This window comes from Octopus bimaculoides, chromosome Z (assembly GCF_046866305.1).
Source record: "Octopus bimaculoides isolate indiv1 chromosome Z, ASM4686630v1, whole genome shotgun sequence".
Taxonomy (NCBI): Eukaryota; Metazoa; Mollusca; class Cephalopoda; order Octopoda; family Octopodidae; genus Octopus; species Octopus bimaculoides.
The window spans coordinates 32,639,557-32,660,549 of NC_142944.1; the positions used below are offsets into that span (position 1 = coordinate 32,639,557).

At 30.8% G+C, this 20,993-nt stretch overlaps 1 protein-coding gene across 50 annotated transcripts in view; it reads right to left on the reverse strand.

Moving 5' to 3' along the window:
• Positions 1-2,803: 2,803 nt before the first annotated feature.
• Positions 2,804-20,993, reverse strand: part of LOC106867804 (kinesin light chain) — a 124,799-nt gene continuing 106,609 nt past the window's right edge. For 30 of the 50 annotated variants that reach the window (XM_089365158.1, XM_089365152.1, XM_089365157.1 and 27 more), the window contains 2 exons: positions 8,994-9,051; positions 5,175-6,085 (listed from right to left, as the gene is read on the reverse strand). In XM_089365158.1, the coding sequence (XP_089221284.1) occupies positions 9,007-9,051 (45 nt within the window). In that variant the 3' untranslated portion in view covers positions 5,175-6,085; positions 8,994-9,006. Of the gene's footprint in view, positions 6,086-8,993; positions 9,052-14,168; positions 14,205-17,260; positions 17,383-20,993 lie in introns of all 50 variants that reach the window. The other 20 variants (XM_089365130.1, XM_089365126.1, XM_089365129.1 and 17 more) reach the window with 3 other exon arrangements.

Sequence of the window (20,993 nt, forward strand, 5' to 3'; positions counted from 1 at the left end):
AAGGCACCCAGCTATGAAAACAATGCCAAAGCAGACACTGCAGCTTTGGCTCATTAATTCCTGTTGAACTGTCGAACCCATGCCAGTATAGAAAAAAAAAGGGTGTTAAATGATGATTATATGTATATGTAAACATATACGTATATACTCATAGACATATATATAATATAGATACACATAGATATATACATATAATGCATGAGGAGTGGATTGGCCAATTGACTGGAAGCTCTTGTAAACAGCTTTATCATAAGGTGTTAAATGGGATTTGCATTATATTAAATACATGTATACACATATATACATTGCAATGTGTGTATGTATATATATATATATATATATATATATATATATATATATATATATATACATACACATACAGATAAACTTCATTCCCTTTACTCTGTCGGATACGTAGTGTGTTCGTTTTTGGTGAGGTGAGAATTCTGTTTATTTATATATATTTTTGGGACAATACTGTGCTGATGAACGAAATCTAGATTCATTCTAGTAATCGCGAAATCGGCCGATACACAGTTAAGTTTATTTAAAAGAAAGTTGGTCGTCTTCTGTTGGTTGTTTTTCCTCGCATTAGGTACTAAATGTGGTTATTTTGAGAAGTCCACTGTGTGGCGTTATTATTTTCTGTAATAATGCCCTTTATATAAATATAAACGAATAATTATATTCTTGGGAATAGAAATTTCCCTTATGAATTTTTTTACACACTGGCTTCTTGATAAAATTCTTGTAAAAGAGTTTTATCCCTTTTTGAATATATATATATATATATATATATATATACACACACACACACATACCAGGCTTCCATATAGTTTCCACCCACTGCATTTTATTTACACACATTAGCCCAAGCCTATAGAAAAAGACACTTTTGCCCAAGATGACACAAAGTAGGATCGAACCTGAAACCAAATGGTTAGCATAATGAACTTGTATTAAATGCAACTGCACTTTAGTGCAATATGTCTCCCATATAACACATTTTAGAGCCGTTTACAAACACTTCAAACCAACAGGCTGACACATTCCTCAAGCATTGAGTGTATTATTAAAAAAGTAACCATAACCAAGGTTTTTTTCTTCCCACTCACTCTATTTTTTTTTTAATAAGGTGTTGTATGTACAGCTGACAAATAGAATGAAAACAATTTGAAATATAACACAAACAAAATAAACCAACAAACAACATCAATGAACTAAGCTTTACTTTATTTATTCAGTGACTGTATGATGTAGCAATCACTGGAAAGATCCAATAATTACATCCGACAGAAGGCATGACTGACCTTGGATAAAACTGAACCACCACTGGGTGGTGTAGAGAACATGAATTATCAAGAAAAAGATTTTTAAGGAAAAAAAAAAATAACATAAGAGTAGTAATAGTAATAATTGTAATTGTAATAATAAATATAAAGACAAGTTGGGATGAGGGAGATAGGGATGTGCAAAATAAAAGATTTAGATTGAAAAATCTATCATCTATTTGTTACAGATTGAGTTTAAAAAAAAATGTTGCTAAAAAACCCTTATAAATACTGTCAGTCTAGTTATGAGAGCATTTTTGAGGAGAATAAGCCAACAACAGAGCAAATGTAGTCAGTCAAATGTGTGTGTGTGTTTTTTGTGTGTGTATGTTATATATATATATATATCTATATATATAAATACATATATAGATAGACAAACATATAGATGTAAACCAGAGCAGCACTGAATGCACAACACTCCAATCGATGTACCCATAAGAATTGCTGGATATAATCATATATACAGAAAAGAAAATCAATCTCATCTAAAACGTAACAAGCATCATGACAGACTATTAGATTTTTTAGTTTATTTATTATTTTTCAGTTTTTTTTTCATATTTTTTCATTTGTTATATTTAATTTATAGTCAGAAAATTTAGCTCTCCCCACTTCCATGCTAAGCCACCCAGCACATACCATCATCATTCAGACGCTCATTCAGTCTGATCATCCACCCAATAAATACCATTTGATGGTAATTAGTACAAGCATATACTGCTATTAGTAAATATCTTAACACTAATTTATGCATCTAAGGGGAGAACCACTTTGCAGCTTAAAATACTCTGAAATTTAAACTAAAAATATTTTCTGCATGACCTAAATGAGGAAAAAAAAAATATTTTAATGATTTTCTCAAACATAATTCAATTAAATAACTAGCTGGGAGAATCAGGACAGAAGAAAGAAAGAAAGAAAGAAGTTATCATAACATCCTGCTCAAACTGAACTTTCTAAAGTGTTTGCAGAATCACAATGTAATCAACTCATCATAAAGCTTGAATGAGGTAGCAAGAAAGAAAAAAACCACTTTAACCGGTCACGAGATCATAAAAAAAGATCTCTGAATTGCACAGCACGGAAGACAAAAATGCACAACTTAAATATTAATAGCAAGAATGATCCAAACAATATTTCTGAGTTGCAGTAAAAGATATGGAGCAAATAATAATAATAATAAAGGACAAACTATATTCTCAGTAATTCATTCACATTGACTGAAGGTTACTCTATTAATGCTAACAGTGCCAGGAGAGTTTTATAGCATTTGCGGAAAGATTCAGTAAACCAATTACTTTAGACACTCCCAAATTTATTATTATTTTATTTGTTTCTTTTATCTTTTAGAAAAAAAAAAAAAAAATAGATGCATTAAAAAAACAAAAGCATGTTATGTGTATGTGTGTGTCCCTTCTCTCCATTTGTCTATATCCATGAGTAAATGGGTGCCTGATATTGAGCGCTGATTAGTTGGGGTGGGGGTGGGGGAAGAAAGATAAATACATAAAAAATCCCAAAACATTGTAAACATGGCAAATAAATAAAATGAAAGCTCAAAGTGAAGAGAAAGCCCCTAAACGACCACCTCTAACACTGACTATCACTCTCACCTTGTAATAAATATGAACGAAACACAAGTACTTCATAGATCTGACCAATGGCTGTATTTCTTCCTTGCCTCTATGCTCTGCTGTTAACTCAAGTCTCTTAAACTATTGATATCCAGTTATACATCACCAGGAAATACTGTGTATGTATGTTGTATATGTTATGTGTGCGTGTGTAATGGAATAGCGATAGGAAAAAAAAAAAAAAAACCTTATATAGCAAAAAGTTATTTGCTACAATGACAAAATACATGGCATTGTTGTTACATAATAGTTATATATTTAGTTTTTATTTCAGAGATATTATTTAACTTTGTTAAAGTGTCATTTACAAGGTTCTTAAGAGTTCTCAAGAATGAGAGATTAGCTCTTGCTTATTCTTTAATTTAGAAATGCCGTATTTTTTTTTTTTGTTTTTTCATTTGGAGTGGGGGAAAGGGGCAAGGACTGGGGGATTACCATAACTTTTTATGGAATTTATATAGGGAAGAGACAAAAATGTTAAAATTGTTATTAATTTCATTTTTTAAAATCTTTCTCTAAGTTATTTACATTTTATAACTATAATTTATACACAGTGAGTACATGAGTTACCAAACATGTTGAAAGGTCGCTGTGCTCTAGTAATTAAGGCTGTACACTTTACAGACGGGGCAGCACCTGACACGGCACAAATCTACAGGTAAATCACAAGAAAAGCCATATAACAATGGATGGAAATTTTGATGTTTGCAATAAATTAGAAACAAATAATATAATAAAAATGGTTGCACATTCAGAAGACTGATCAGGTTTAGGGTACTCAACTTAAAGAGCTTTGTGTCTGAATTCACCCCTCATTTAATCCTACTCCAAATAACACAATCACGAAAGGTGGGGGCGGGGAGAGGGTCTCGAAACAAGAACAATTTCCTTATTTTTCACTGGTGGTGAGCATTGTTTCCTCATAAAGAAAAGATTCATTGCATTTTATTTCGTGTCATCACATTGTATCTCCATTTACAGTCTCAACAGATTATCTTTTATGTATTTTCGGGATCTTCAGTGTTAGTAACTCTTAGTTTAGTAAAGGAAAAGAAAAAAAAGAAAATGAATGCAAACAAACTACTCAAGGAGACCTCTTTTGTGCAAAATGTGGGAGAAATACACCAAACATATCACTCATTTTGTGGACTATTTTCCCCCTCAATTCACAAAATAGGGAAACCTACTGAGTAGTCTGTGTTACTCAGCTGACATCTATGGATACGACCATTTTACTTAATTCCCTGCTGGCCATTTTAACACCAAATTGATATGTACAAATACCAGCAGTGAAATAAACTTTAGGAATACAGTGTAAACTATTCACATGCAAAATGCATTCATCTTAGATTACTGGAGTGCAGCACCTCAATGTTTTAAGGAAATTTAGAAGGGAACAGATTGTTTCTTGCAAATAAGAAACGAGCTTTTTTAGTTTGCAGTGCCCTTACCAAAACAACACAACAAACAAAGAAACAAACAGCCAACCACTCCAGTAAGTCAAATATATATATATACATATATATATATATATATATATATATATATATATATATATATATATATATTTCTCTACAATGACAAACACAGAACATTTGCTATAAGATGAACTGTAGTTAATTGAACTATAAAACTAACATTATAAAGAGAGAAGTTGAAGAGCTTTAATTGAAGTATAAAGCTCATAGCATAAAGAGTCTAAATGGTTTCATTTATTAAAAAAAATTTTTTTTAATTATTATATGATATAACTGCATCATGGTAGCAGTTTACTGTCAGAAATAAATTGCATACTTATATGGCTGTGATAAGTTTGTTTCCCAACCACATGGTTCAAGATCCAACCCCACTGCATGGGCAAGTGTCTTCTATTAGACTTGGGCTGACCAAAGCCTTCCGAGTGGATTTGGGAGATGGAAACTGAAAGAAGCCCGCCATATATGTGTGTGTGTGTGTGTGTGTATGTGTGTTTGTCCATGTCTTGACATTACATGATAGTTGTAAATGAGTGTCATCGTCATGCAAGAGGTGTCCTTCGCTTCCAATATTCTGTGAAAAACATGATCATGGGAAAATAATGCTTTACTTGGAAACAGGTGAGGGTTGATGATAAGAAGGGCATCCAGCTGTAGGAAATCTGCCTCAACGAGTTCCATCTGACCCAAGCTAGCATGGAAAAGTGGACGTTAACATGATGAAAAACAAATTCAATTTAGTTCAATTTTATTTATCTAGAAATCTGAATATTATCTGTGTGTGTGTGTGTGTGTGTGTGTGTGTGTGTGCAGATAAAAAATATTGGCAATGTAATAAGTAAACTTGAGTGCTGCAGTTGTTCATGATAGATGTGATTGTACATGGAATTGACAGACTGTCTTATGTGGTCAACTATGTCTTCTTTTTACACAATCACAATTGACTATTTTGTTTCTTCTTCTTCAAGTGCAACCATTTACAAAAACATGAATGTGAATCTCTTAAGCATCATACACTCAGAATTTCAGAGTTTTTAAATATTGTGGGGTAGGGAGAAATTAATAATAATAATAAAGCTAACTGCTTTCTTATTTTTTTTCTTTAGTGAAATATGACAGCACAAAGGGAGAGATGAAGCCATAACTTTGAAGACTGTTATGGAACCGAGATCAAACCTGTTGGTTCTCGGCAGCATTGTTCTTTTTCTTTTTCTCTATGTTAGTCAAACTTATTGGAACATAGATAAAGAAAAAAAAATGATATTGAAATTAAAAGGAATGAAGAAGAAATATATAAGAAAACAGATGAAAAGAAAAAGTAGGAAAAAGAAGAGAAAGAAATAGAGTCACCCATATTGTATAGATGACATGATCTGACATGAGCTGGGTGAAGAGATGTCCAACTGAGCAGTAAGAGAAGGGATTGTGGTGGTGGTGGTGGTTGTGGTAGTAGTAGTGGAATAGGAGTAAACATTAGCTATATGATGTAGCATATAAAAGAAGTAAGCTGGGTGGGGTGGCATGCTATACACATAGGCTGGCTGTACAAGACAAACTGACATCAAAAAGGCCGATTTGACAATTGGTCTGAACTTGCAGTTCTGCTTCGGATACTAAGGTCGCCTATAGATCGACGATTTTCCTGCAATTAAAAAGCAGAAAAAAGAAAAATTTGAGTTTTAAGTAATATTTTTATGGAAAAACAGCAAAATGGAAAAAAGGGGGGCGGTGAGAGAGAGAGAGAGAACAGTTCAGATGAAATTTTTTTTAATACTTGTGCTAAGACCAAGTAGTTTCATGAGAAGTTTACAAAAGAAAGGAGTAACTAATTTGGCATATTAGAGGTGTAACTACAGTGCCTCTAATTTTCCTAACTCAAGCATAAGCACTGCTGAAACTACATCTCAATATATTTCTGACTTTCAAATCTGATTTAGCTCTTTAGCATTCAGATTTCTCAAATGCAATGCTTATTTATTCACACTGTTCTGAATTAATAATGTATTTACTCACAGCTTTGGGATTTTGATGACATGACTTTATTTTTAGAATGACATTGTAGGACAGATGTGAGTGACCAGATATGGACAGTTTGAACGTAAAGGTGGTGGAATATTTTGGCCGGATATGGCCAGTTTAAATGCTTACATTTTATTTAAAGGGATAACCTATGAACAGTAAATTTAAAACTGCAACATTAAAATCTATTCTGCTCAACAATCTGTTAATTCTCAATCTTTTATTCAGAAAAGAAACTTCATTTCAGGATTATTTAAAAAGCCCATCAGCAGTGCTTTACTATCAGCATCAAATCGATATTTCTCTCTTATAGAATAAGAATCGTTCTTGTTATCACATGAGCTGAATGAGTAAGGGCCAGACATAATTTCCTACAAGAGCTCCTATTGTCATTGAGGGATTGAGTGAAAGAAGTCAGTGTATAAGAGTTAAATTACTTTAGTAATTAGTATTTATCATTGTTTTATGAAAATATTGGCTAGTAGAGAATGCTTAATATAGGGACAGTACAATTCAAAAAATTATGGAGTGTTGGCTATAAATTTGGCAGCAAGCCAAATAATGTGTTTTCTCTGTAAAGTGTTTATCCAAAACAAAGCCATTGTTGCTACAAGACCTTTACCTCTGGAATTCTAATTCAATTGAATAACCTGGTGGTGACCATGTTTGATGGCACTGATTACCTGATCATAGGATTTTTGTTGTATGGCTTAGTGGTTAAGGTATTTGGTACATGATCATAAGGTCATGAGTTCGATTCCCTGCAGTGTGTTGTGTGCTTGAGCAAGATACTTTATTTCATGTTGCTCCAGTCCACTCAGCTGGTAAAAGTGAGTTGTATCTGTATATCAAAGGGCCAGTCTTGTTATGTGTTATACTCAATCTCCTTGAAAACTACAGTAACGATACACATGTCTGTAGAGTGCTCAGCCACTTGCACATAAATTTCACAAGCAAGCTGTTCCATTGATCGAATCAACTGGAGCACTTGTAACAGACAGAGTGCCAATTAGTTATAGTAATGTATCATGGGAAGTATACAACACTATCATATGAATGTTTCATCTTTGTTTCCGTTTTTTCTTTAAAAAAAATTACATTCACACTTGGGGCTATATTTGATTGATATATAGAAATTTGTCAGTTTTTGTAGAAGGAAAAAAAACTGTAAAGTGGTTGGCATTTGGAAGGGCATCCAATTGTAAAAACCTTGCCAAATCAGGCCTTGCCAGTGTTGGAGCCATGTAAAAAGCACTCTGTAAGGTGGTTGGTGTTAGGATGGGCATCCAGCCAAAATAGACAGTGAAGCCTAGTGCAGTCTTCTGCTTAGCCAGCCCCTGTCAAACTGTTCAACCCATGTCAGCATGTAACATGGACATTAAATGATGATGATGAATGTGGGTCTTGCCAAAGAACAGGTTATTTTTTACTACATTTGTTTTCTTGGGGCACCTTGTTAAATTCGCTAAAACTTCCAACATTCAATTCATTCTGTAAACTTCTCATTCAAGCTTCATATAAAGATCTATGATTATGAGGACCTCTTTCACTTGGACCTATCTAGAGGTTTAACTTGAATCCACCTGTCTTGTCACAAACTGAAAAAAAAATATTGAGTCAGATTGGTACTTTTTGTGGTTGTTAATTTTCCAAGATGACACAACCAACAACCTCTCAAGCAGATTACATAGTCTTTCTATTATTGTTGTATTTCATGTTAGATTTTGTTCTATTATCATTACTCTCTCCCACCCTTCACACTTTCTTTTGTTTCAGGAATTTTCATATTAAAAAAACTTATTGGTCAAGATGGAATTCTAGAGTACTTTAGACAGTCCTATTTCTTCTGGTGAATAAAAATGGTTCCTGGAGAGCAACAAAAACTTCTGAATTTCTCCCTTACAATTTCTTTTGCTTTCTTCAATTAATTAAAGTTGAGTAATCCTCTCAAACTGAATTCAATATTCTTGAAATAACTTAAAACCCTAAAGTTTCCAGGCTGAATTAAAATGATAAAAGAACAGAAAAAGTAAAGATACTGTACATGGAGTTATTTAGATTTCAAAAAAATGTCTGTTCTGATTACAGCAAAAGTTTAAAAGTCAAGCATGGGTTTGTACTAAAGCATTGCTAGTTTTTAAACCATTTTATTGACGAGTTACCAAAAATTCTGATGTCAGGAATATGTCGCAAGGAAATCCAAATATACAAAACTTCTCACCCTGCTGTCAAAATATGGAGAATATATAGAACATGAGAATTGTCAGCCTAAACCAACTACAAAACTAAAATCTGACATACTGAAATGAGAGTCATACATTCGTCTCATAAATGTTTTGTGCTTACAATAAATCCATTGATTAGTTTTTTTTTTCTCCAAATCAATTAAAAAATACCCAATGAGAATAATTAGAAAAACAAAGTAATAATAAAGTGAACAAATAAAATTAAGTAAAACATGCTACACAATCTGAAAGTGTGGCTGACTCTGCAACTTAAAAGAATTCAAAGAAAAATTAGTCAAACCTTACACTTAATTTATCTTTACTGCTTGTGGGGAGTACTGACAAGGAGCTTGCTCTTTTCATACTGCAAAATAAAAATAAGTATAAGATAAAATACTGGAAAAAGAATAAAAACTGACACTGAAAACCCCCCCAAAATTTCAACAACAATGAAATTAGTACTAATGAAAAACAAAGTGGTGTGTTAGTTGAATGACAAAACAAATCTATATATTGCAATTTCTATATGTAGCATCATTCATAAAGAATGCAACTGAGAGGAAGAGGAAAAGGAGGACAAAAAGAAAGAGAGAGAGAGAGAGAGAGAGAGAAAGGAATATAATTTGAAAAAAAGGAGAACTAAATGTGTGAATTTATTTTTATTAACTGAAATTATTGATATTAACCAATTGCATACATCTTTACTAATGACAGGCATTTTTTGTTTTCTATATGTTTATTTCAATTAAATGCTTACCTAGCTATAAATATGACATTAACTATTACTTTACTACTCGAGATGTTAACATACAAGTGTAGTATCATCAGATGTCGTTCATTTTGCAGTAAACATACTTGATATATATCACAAAACACTAATAATTAGCTTATAAATCAGCATTGGGCCAGAGATGTTTTGGGGGAAGGCACATTTGATTTAATTAACCCTTCATATTTCACTGGTTTATCAAATTTCACCTAATGAAACTGATCCTTCATAAAATTTGTAGTAACCCTAAAAACAATTTGCATTTCAGGACTGATGTGAAGCTACATGATAGGAACAGATCACCAAGTCAGACTATATATATATATATATATATATATATATATATATATATATATATTAGTCCACCTGCTAGAGATAGAAGCTAAATTTTCACTCAACACACACCCTACCACCTTGAAAATGAGACTCAGATAATGTAGCCATAGTGGTTAGGATATTGCACCCACAATCTTGCAATCATAGTTTCAATTCTTGGACTGGGCTGAATGTAGTGTGTTCTTGGCCAAAACAATTTCATGTTGCTCCAGTCCACTCAGCTGTAACTCTGTGATGGACTGGCATCCTATTCAAAGGGAATGTTGTGATCTCAGTCACTTGTATGCCAGGAAAACCAAGTAATTGGCCCCATAAGTCCTGGGATTTGAGACAATAACATCCAAGGACTGATAATGAGGACGAAGCAAAGAATGTGTTGACGTCAATCAAGTTCTGTCAATTGAGGCTAACTACAACCAAGCAACAAAGATATAGATTTAAAAAAAAAAATTATTATTATCCACTGTTCCTTAATTTAACCTGTTATATAATTTGAAAGTACAGTTAACTCGGCAAATATAAGTAATGAGACATAATGAACTCAACATTTAGTCTAGTTCTGCCTCTATAGCTTTTCATACTCAATGATTTCTGACATTGACAGAAAGTCATTATTGATTCAAGTGACCAAATGGCTTTGATATTTCATTAACCAAAAAAGGATGATGATGATAATGATAATAATTTCTTATTAGACACAAGAATTAAAATTTGGGGAAAGAGAACAACTGATTATATTAATTTCACTACATGACTAGTACTTCATTTTTCCACCACCACCCTAGGAAAGTTGGCCCTGGTGGAATTAGAACTCAGAATGTAAAGAGTCAGAATAATGTGCTGATTTTTTGTGAAACATAATAATTCCTCAAAGTTATAAAATAATAAACACTTTAATGGTTTCCTAATGATGAGGTTTCAGTCAGGACATTGCTCCAAGTTCCCTGATATCAGCAACAATGAGAAATTTGTGGCTTTTCCAGTTTAATATTGGTTTCAAATTTTGGCACAAGGTGAGCCATTTGGGGGGGGAAGGGCTGAGTTGATTAGATTGACCCCAGTACTCAACTGGTACTTATTTTATCGATCCCAAAAGGATGAAAGGCAAAGCCGACCTTGGCAGAATTTGAACTCAACATGCTGGGCAAAATGTTTAGCGGTATTTCATCTATCTTTACATTCTAATGATTCTGCCAGCTGGCTGCCTTACAGATTTGTGTTTATTATTTCTTTTATGATGTTAAATTATGTAAAAGTAACTTCTACAGAAAAAGTAAGTTCATGTCCCACAGGCAGCCTGTGAAATATACATTGATTGGTTGATTACAGTGAAACAGAGTCGGTTTTTAAAACTAATGTATTCATCACTGGTTAAAAATCAGGTAAATATTTATTATAAAAGAAGAGAATCAATCAAAACTATATAAATACAACATAGTAGTACATCTTTGAGAGCATATCAATCTTGTTAAATAAAATAGACAGTAATTTTTCTCAATGCAAAGATTATTAGTTTTTGAAATGAAAGGCAAAAACAATGATAATGATAAATAAACAATTTTTTTTAAAAGTATTTTTCCAGAACATAAGATGCTGTCAAACTGTGTACTTTGTTGAAGATAATTAATTAAATTGCTAAATACTTAATTTAGAATAAGACATACATACACACAAACACACACATTTATGTACATACATATGTGTGTATATATTATGTGTATATGTGAGTACATATATAAATGTATATGTATATATCTATATGTGTATGTATTATGTTGAGTGTTGTTAAATATTGTTTATGAGGTATTTCACTTTTTTTTTTCTTTTGAAGACAAAAAAAAAATAAAGAAGAAGGAAAAAAAGAGGAAGACAATCAGGATGGGTGTGGCAGTCTGGAGAAGCAGGTTTTTGTGAAAGTGGATGCAATCAAATCACAAAATGCACAAAAAATGGGAACAACAATGTAAATAATAACAGCAACAACAACTACAACCACAACAACAAGGCATTCCGATCAAACTGCCAAATATTAAGAGCAAAACTGAAGTTAAAAAAGTAAATTTTTTTCTTGTAGAAGACATGTAAAAGCTAAGGTAAAATTATATTAAGATGTCCATTGTAATTCTCTTATTTTTTTTTTTAGTAAGGCTCAAAGTTAGCCTGCAGGAAAAAAATTTGTTTTAATTCATTTACTTAACTGGACACATTTTAATCTTTTCTAAATCTCTGAAACTAAAATCATTAATTCTTTATGAAACAGAAATATTAAAATAATATTTCTTAAGTTGAAATTTCAGTATTTTAAAAAATATATAATGTTTGAGACTATAGAATCTTACAGGCAGAATTTTGTAAAGGTTCATGGATTTGATGGTCATTTGCATTCAATTAAGACTTATATTTAAATTTATATTCTTTAAATGGTTATCAAAAAGCCATCAATATTACATTCAAAATTCAAAGAAAACAATGAAATCTGTTCCTTTTACAGTTTAAGAAAATTAAATTTAAAAAAAAAAATCAAATAACTCAAGAACATTAAGATTTTAATTCTTAAACATGAATACAACTTTTTTCTCATTAGTGACAACATAATTCTAGTTATAAAATCTCATGAATTTAAATAAAGAAAATTTAATACTATATTTTAAACTATATATATATATAAATTTTTTGATGAGATGAATAATTGCTTTAATTCAAAAATGATCTGAAAGCTACATTAATAAATGTATTTTAAAAAATACAGAGATATAGAAAGCCAGATCTTAAAATTATAAAGAAGATGAAATACTATGCAGCCTAACTTAACTGGAAATGCATTTTAATTTTCTTGCAGAAGAAAGAAATGTAAAATGAAAAACATGCTTTTATATTGAAAACAAACTACAGATTAGTTGTCAAACTTTATGTAACTACAGACCCAAGAGTATCAAGACATGTGCGTCTGTCTGTCTGTATATTTGTATGTGTGTGTGTGTATATATATATATATATATATATATCCATTCCTAAAACTCTCGAGAATGATGATCATACATTTCCATGATAAGTATAAAAATTTAATAATAAATGGCAGTGGATTGGTCCAGCCAGTATAGCTTGTGTCCATTAAAAATGGATAAAGGCATATTGCTGCTGCTGCTGCTGCTGTTTATTCATTTATTTTTATTTTTATTTATTATTTATTTTTTGCTGTGTGAGTTGTTATTGTGGCTGCACCTCAGCTATTTTAAAAAAATACAAAAAAAACAAAAAACATCCAAAACATAATATACTGAAATCAATTCTTTATCGTTCATAATCCTTCTGTCCCCTTTAAAATGAAGCTTCTACCCTAATTATACACTTAATTAAATTTTTTTTTTTAATTAAAATTAAATAAAAACAAGGCTGATAACAGCTGACTACAGTGTCATAAAATATTAAAATAAAAGACAGAATGTTTGTATATTATTATAGTATGCTGAACCTTTGAAACTAAACAGTTAACCACAGACTCGCACACACTTATACAGTTTAGGCACATGTTTGGAATTAAAACTTTATCCAAGTGGAAAGACCAAGTTATTAACAATTAACTGAATGAAAATGGTTGTTGTTTTTCGTCGCTGATATTTATATTCAATGAAAAAACCTAAAACAACTTTAAATGGCTCTTAGTATCTAATATGTATTTTTCATTAGCATAATTTCATAAAATAACGGTGGTGGTGGTGGTGGTGGTGGTTTTGGTGATGAAGATTGCCATTTGTTTAACTATAAATTTTAGATAAATGTGAAATCAGTGACAAATTGAAATGAATAGTAGAATAATTTTCAATAGAAAATTTGTGAACAATGGAAATAAGTTATTTTAGCAATTAAAAGAATAAAATAATTAAGATAGACTGCTATTTTACATATAATATATATATGTAAAGCTTCAATATTTTAAGAAAACATTTCTTATTTTACAAACAAAAAGGAATGGGCCTGATATATCTCAACAAAATTTGATGCCATTTTAATATCAATTATGATGCATATAAATGTCATATAATGAAAATTAAGTTAATCACAAATTCTGAAGGATAGTATTTAAACAGGGCAGCAGTTAGTATAACGGGAAAGCAAATTATTATTTTTTTCTAAACTGTAGCGCTTTTGAAATGGGTTGATCAGTGCGGGATAAACAAATGGGTTATACGAACAATATCTTTCAAACTAGCGTATATGTGTGAAACAGGGAAAAGTTATTAAAAAAAAAAAAAAAAACAAGTGGGGGAGGTTGGATGAACTGAGTTATTGGGTTGGTTAGCAGATTCATAAAGACTATCAGGATATTTTTTTTTATTATAGTGTTTTTTGTTTTTGTTTTTCATCATTCTCCTCACCTTGGAGTGTAAGGGACAAGAAGAGAGTCCAAATTGCTGGATTAAACAAGAAAGGAACAAAATTAGTATGATTAATTTTCAAAACTATCAGGATCTAATTATACTTTTTTTTTTTTAGCTAAAATACTCGCAGTAAATCATTACAAATATAATTCAAACATGACTGCTCTGTGTATTGAAACAATTCTAATGCATAACCAGGAAAGCAACAATTTAAGAATCCAACAATCCTTCAAAAATGATGGTTCTAAGCATTGAATGTGGAACATCAGATGTGCTTTTATAGGCATGAGTGCACATAGATGATATAGTTTTATAGCATACTGTAGCAGGAACAGTAATTCTTCATACTATATTGTATTAACCACTGAAACACAATCTGACCCAAAGGAAAAGTTCTTTTCTGATATGACATTATTTCAAAATAAACTCTAGTTCTATTCAAATTAAGATTTTTTTCAAATACATTTGTCTACTGAAAGAATGTTTAATTATAGCTTGTTAAAATGATTGCCAACATTACCTTTGGGAATTGCAGATGCATTATTATACAATACAAATAGATAATATTTAGAAATGAGCAGCAGGTTTAGGACTGAATTAATGACATACAGCATAAATAATGGGGGAATGTTTAACTGAGAAGAATGTTATTTGTAATTAGATTTGAATTGGGAGGGGGGACAAAAAAACAATGAAAGAAAGAGAAAGTCTGAGTAAATTGGAGAATTATACCTGTAAAGTTTCAAAATATAGTTTTACTATATGTTAGGTATCTTAATTTGAATATCAAATATTTAGGGAGGCGATAATAAGAGATAGGACATACTTATCAATAAGATATATTTTATGAAAAGAGATTAAATAGGATAGAAAATTTTAAAAAGTAAATAATAATAATAATAATAATAATAATAATAATAATAATAAATGTGTGTGATTAAGAGTGTGAATATGTGTAGGTCTACACATCCAGATGGAAATATCAAATATATGAAAATATTCATATTTGCATAAAATTTAATTTAGAAGTATATATATAATTTTCCTCATGTAAAGTCATTAAAAAAGGAATTTGCAGTATACCATACTTTTAAAGATAAAATTATAAGAACATTAGTAAACTTTGCAAATTCTAAGTTTAGCAAAATAATAATTTACAAATCTACTCACTATTTATAAACCAAATGTTTATTATATTCGTGTATAAGAGTAAAGTTGTAAATATAATAATGCACTGACAATTTTATAGAATGAAAGGCATGAAAATGAAATAATTATAGTGTAAAAACTTACAACTAAAATAATTAAGCAAACTAATTAAACCTCCTAACTTATTAGTAATGTTATAAATAAACTATATATAACAGTTTTAATTACATGAATCCAAAATGTAAACTATACTAGAAGTATAACACTGCATCTATTAATGTCACATTTCATGTCTAAAAATGTAGGTTTATTAATCATATTTGTTTTTTTTTTTTGTTTTTTTTTTCTTTCTGAAGAATAAACCTCAAAGATTCAGCTTTGTTTTCTGTAATAGCTTATATTTTGTCTTTCTTCTTATTCAAATATTTTACTAATGCTTAGAGATGGTCAAATATTTAAAAAAATGTCATGTACAAGTATCAGATAAAAAAAACAAAAAAAAAAAAAAAAACAAAGTAAATAGCCTTAAGATTATTGCTCAAGGACAAAACTTAGAAACATATATTTCAGAACTACAGTACAAAATACACATGTTCTAAGTGTAAATGTAGATGTAATGGATACAAGTAAAAGAATCAAAAGTGAGTAGAGCTGCCCGTGTCATCTAGTACATTTTAAAAATACAAATATTCAACAGCAATCAGATGTTTACAGGAGATGTCTTTAAGAAATGTTTCACACACACATACACACACTAAATAGTTCTAGACTCTTTTCATTTAAGAAGTTTAATTTAATTATTACATATCATCAACCAATAAGTACCATACAAAAATAAAACCAACCAAAGAAATATTGCTCAATGAAAATGCCGAGAAAATTAAAATGTTTATCATCTAAAAGTCATGAATAATAAATTAACCAAAAAATAAATAAATAAATAAAAATAAAAATTGTGTAACACTAAGAGTCTCAGTAACCAATTAATCATTTAAAACAAAGAAATCAAAGAAGATGAAATTTTTCAAGAGTCAAAATAAATCTTAAAATAGCTTAATATACAATTTTTATATATGGACATAAATTTTGGAAGAAAGTAGCATGCCTTTTATTCTAAGAATTAGCCAAATACATTTATTTATTTAAAATGTTAATCTATTGTAGGTCATTAGTGAAAACGCAGATAGTTCAAGTGTGATTCTAAATGAAAACGTATTTCTTTAAAAATGGCCATTGGTTTCCTTTTCCTTGATTGTGTCAGACATAAGGAAATGCTGCCAATTTTGGTTCTTAGTGAAATGCTTTTATTAGGAATATGTTTATACAAAGTAATCTACATCTGAACTATTTGTTTGTGTGTGTTTTTATGTATGGACTAACTAATTACAAAATCTCAAGGAAAACTATTGCCACAAACATTAATTTCATGAGATATCAACTAAAAGAAATCCATGCAATAACCCTGGGACACACCCTGTAAAAAAAAAGGTAAACAAAAAAAAAAGAAAAAAGAAAAAAAAAACAGTACCATCCACCCATCCAATAAAGTATACATGGAAATAAATTTGAATTTTTAAAAAAATATTTTGTCAATCTCTGAAATAACCTTAAAATTGTTGAAATTAATATTAATTTGGCAATTCAATTGAATAAATTTTTTGTTTTATAGTGAGTACATTTGGAACTGTTTGGCCCAAACTAACTATTCATATACTCAGTTCTTACATATAACACCTAAATATTCTTTAGAGATTTTCAATCTGTACGAGTATGCGCCATTACACACACTCACACCCACACACACACACAGATTTTTTTAATAATATTAAAAACTGGTGGCAATAATTATTAGAGCAACAGTAGTAGTAGTAGTAGTAGCAGCAGCAGCAGCAGTAGCAGCAGCAGCAGCAGCAGCAAGCTACTAGAAGACTCATCCTTACCTGCCAGGTGTGTCAGAATCTCCAAATCCTCTGCCTTTCAGTTTCTGGACCAGTTTAGCACTGCTACGCCTTATGGAAGCTCTCAGTTTGGAAAATGAGCCACTGCGCTTAAGTTTCCCACTCTGATGAGGTTAATTTAAATGTGTGAGGAGCCATATTCAAGGAGGAACATGCCAAGAGTGGTGAGAGGGGACATGGTGATCACTACATTGACAACAACATTTACATTTTTTTCCATATTTTGCTTTCTTTTTTTTCTTTAAAAAGTTATATATTTTTCTCAGTAAATAAATTTGGCTATGGCAGATGAAAAATGGACAGGCTGACTCTTGTGTATGTAATTTAGTGCTTCAGCCGTGACATACAACACACACATACTTTAACAAATAATGTGCAAGCGGAGTTAGTTGTTAAGGTAATAAAGCTTTTTAAAAAGCTAGCTTTAAAATGAATTTTTTTCTCTCTTTATATTCAGAGTAATTTTGTAGGGTTAAAATTTATATTTCATTGTATGAATTATTCTAAACATTTTTTTAAAATATGGGAATATTTGAAAAAAAATTATCATCCCCTCTAACCACTTAAAACACAAAATATAATCTTTTAAAAGTCATGCATCAAAAAACATTAAAAAACGTAAAACACAATATATATATTTAAACTCATGCTACAACATGTCTAATAGTAGTTATTATATGTAAACTAACAGTGTGCTTAAGTAATCAAAGTTATATTTTACTACTGAAAATTCTTCAATTAAAAATAATTCTTCAGAAATAGTTATGGCAGAACTTCAAAGCACATGATTTAGGACTGTGGAACAGGCAGGTACTAAACCAAAGTTAAGTTGAGCACTTTTTTAACAGCACTTTCCAAGGTAATAAAATTATTTTGGGTCACTGCTGTAGCTGTTTATTGGAATGTAAATCTAATATGCTGAATGCTAACTTTAAGTTTTTATCGTTTAGACACTCTTAAATACACATACAGGAATACATATACACACACTTACACATCATTATTTTACATGTTTTTTCTCTCTGGCATAAGCTGGATGAGTTGTCACATTGTCTTCAAACCCAACTACCTTGTATGTTGTATATTTCTTAATATACAACACATTTTATCATGCACTAGAGATTTTTCTCTGCAAAGAAGGCCAAAGAGTCCCCACTCACCTACATAAGTTCATTTGTTTGCTATTTCTGCTCTCTTGAGGGCAGAGTAGCTGGTGATACAGTTTGTGGAGTCTAAGTCTCTATTTTGGCATGGTTTCAGTGGTTGGATGTGATGCCCTTCCTATCACCTACAGCTTTATAAAATATTTTAGGTGCATTTTATCATGCTACCCGCATCAGGTCTTATCTTATGAGGAGAGCTAAAGGGTCACTTAACTCTGTATTAATTCATATTCAGAGTTACTACTCTCCTCAACAAGTTGCTTGCAATGTAATACCTTGTAGATCTGATGTTTTATTTGTACAGTAAGGGAAGGGGTGGACATTAGGTACCAAATACAGGGGTGTGATGGCAATCTTATGTGACCTTGTAGAAAGGTTATTGCCATTATATGAAAGAAATAGAGAGGATGGGGTTGCAAAAATATCCTCAGCATCTGAGAGTGGGAGTGTCTCCACAGAAAGAAACAGGGGCATATTGAGAAGTTCTCAAAAGATTTTGAGGAGTTGAGAGAGAATTGTTTGGTGGTGTGGGCAAGTGGTTATACCATCCCAAAACACATAAATAGCCCATGTTCATAAGAGAAAGGACAGAGACAGAAAAGAGAAACAGAAAGAATAAGAGAGAAGGGAAATATATGAGAGACAGATAAGATTGAAATATAAAAAGTTAAAATTATTTTTTCGCATTTCTGCCACTCAGTCAGTCAGATTGACACATGGCTATGCATAATGCACAAGGTTGTGTATAAATACAACTTGTATTTAAGAGAGAGAGATAGAGAGAGAGAGGATACATACACATGTGCATACAATATATATTCAAAGATGAGGGTTTGAGTTATTATTAAGGGGTGTCTCATTCCTGATCTTAAAATGACTTTAGACGCAGTTCTTAATAAATATTATTCCACACTACCTAATAGCGTTGAGTACTTCTTTGCACTTAGGAGTATTTCATATATACTGCCATCCATTACACAAATACGTGCAATCACACACACTGACAAATGTGTGTATGTACATGTTCATGTGCATACACACACACACACACACGGTATACACAAACACACACACACATACCATTCTTTAATGTTACATGATATGCAACATTTTGTTCTAGCAGGTTAAAAAGAAATCCTACAAAGTTTGCAAAATTTTAATTACAAACAACAGAAAGAAAACAAAAAAAAATACTTAATGCAAGCTAACACAACCTTAAAGTTAGCCCAAACAAAGAGGCAGAAAGTAAATAGCTGAATTTGTGTGAAATCAGTTAATTGCACCAACATCGAACAACTGTACATGGGTGTACAGGAATGCATGCACAAGGAAGTGTGTCAAGTTGCATGTTTGTATGTGTGTGCACATGTGTATATAAATATACATGGAAAGAGATAAGTGCTGGGTTTACACAAATTGAAAAGTGCTCAAATGTCTTTTTTTGTAAACAAGAATGGGAAATATTCATAGAAATATGGATGACAATCAGGATACCAACACCATCCTCTGCAAAATGACCTGCTAAACATTGATTGGCTGCTTATACTACCTGGTAGTGATGTTTTATGGTAGGTTCTTTTTATGCGCTTTTAAATTACATATTCTTATATTAATCTTCTTTTAATGATGGACCAACAATAGGACTGTAGAGCAAGATTGGTCTAATTCTAAATATTCTTGTAATACTCTATAATATGGATACAAAACCTTACTTTTGATTTGTTAGGAGATATAATGCTACTGTTTGATTCAACCAGCTAGAGAGCATGTGCACATGTCTATAAACATACACACATTTGTTTGGCCTTAACTAGATAAATATCTTGTTTTTAATCAGATTTTTTTTTTTTTTTTTTTTTTTTTGAAAAAATCTATAAACTGAACAATTTAAGAATGAAAAAGAAAAAATATCAACAGAAAAAAATCCCCAAATATTTTACCCTTGTGTACAAAATAGAAAACAAAGAGGAGAAACTTTTGTTGGCAACTCTACAGTATAAGAAAGTAAAAAAATAATACATGCATGTATAATAAATTAAGCTAAAATACCAACAGCATTTGCATAAAAAGCAGCCATGAAAATAGCAAAAAAAATATAAATAAATAAATAAAATGTATATATAGCTAAAGTCATGAACATATAAGTTGTTTTTTTAATTTAATAGCTAAATTAGAAATTTCAAATGAAATATTTAAAAAAAAAAAAAGTTTGTTGCTCACCCTACTAAATACAACATTTGAAGAAATATATTACAATCATAACTAAAAAACACTTTGGGAAGGTTATTATGAAGAACAGTGTCTTTTGTAAATTGTAATAGTATGATGTATGAGTTACAGTGTTATATTTTAAAGTATGATCATTTTTTTAAAAATAAATTAAGTTAGTTGAATATCTTTATACCAAAGACATATTCTGTCTCAGTTATGAAATACAGAAAGGGTTTTGATGCCACCAGTAAATATATACAGATTTGCTTAGTTACCAATAATGAAGAATCACTTTTAAAATGCTATGTTTAGTCTTATGATTTTTGTTGTTCATCAACTTG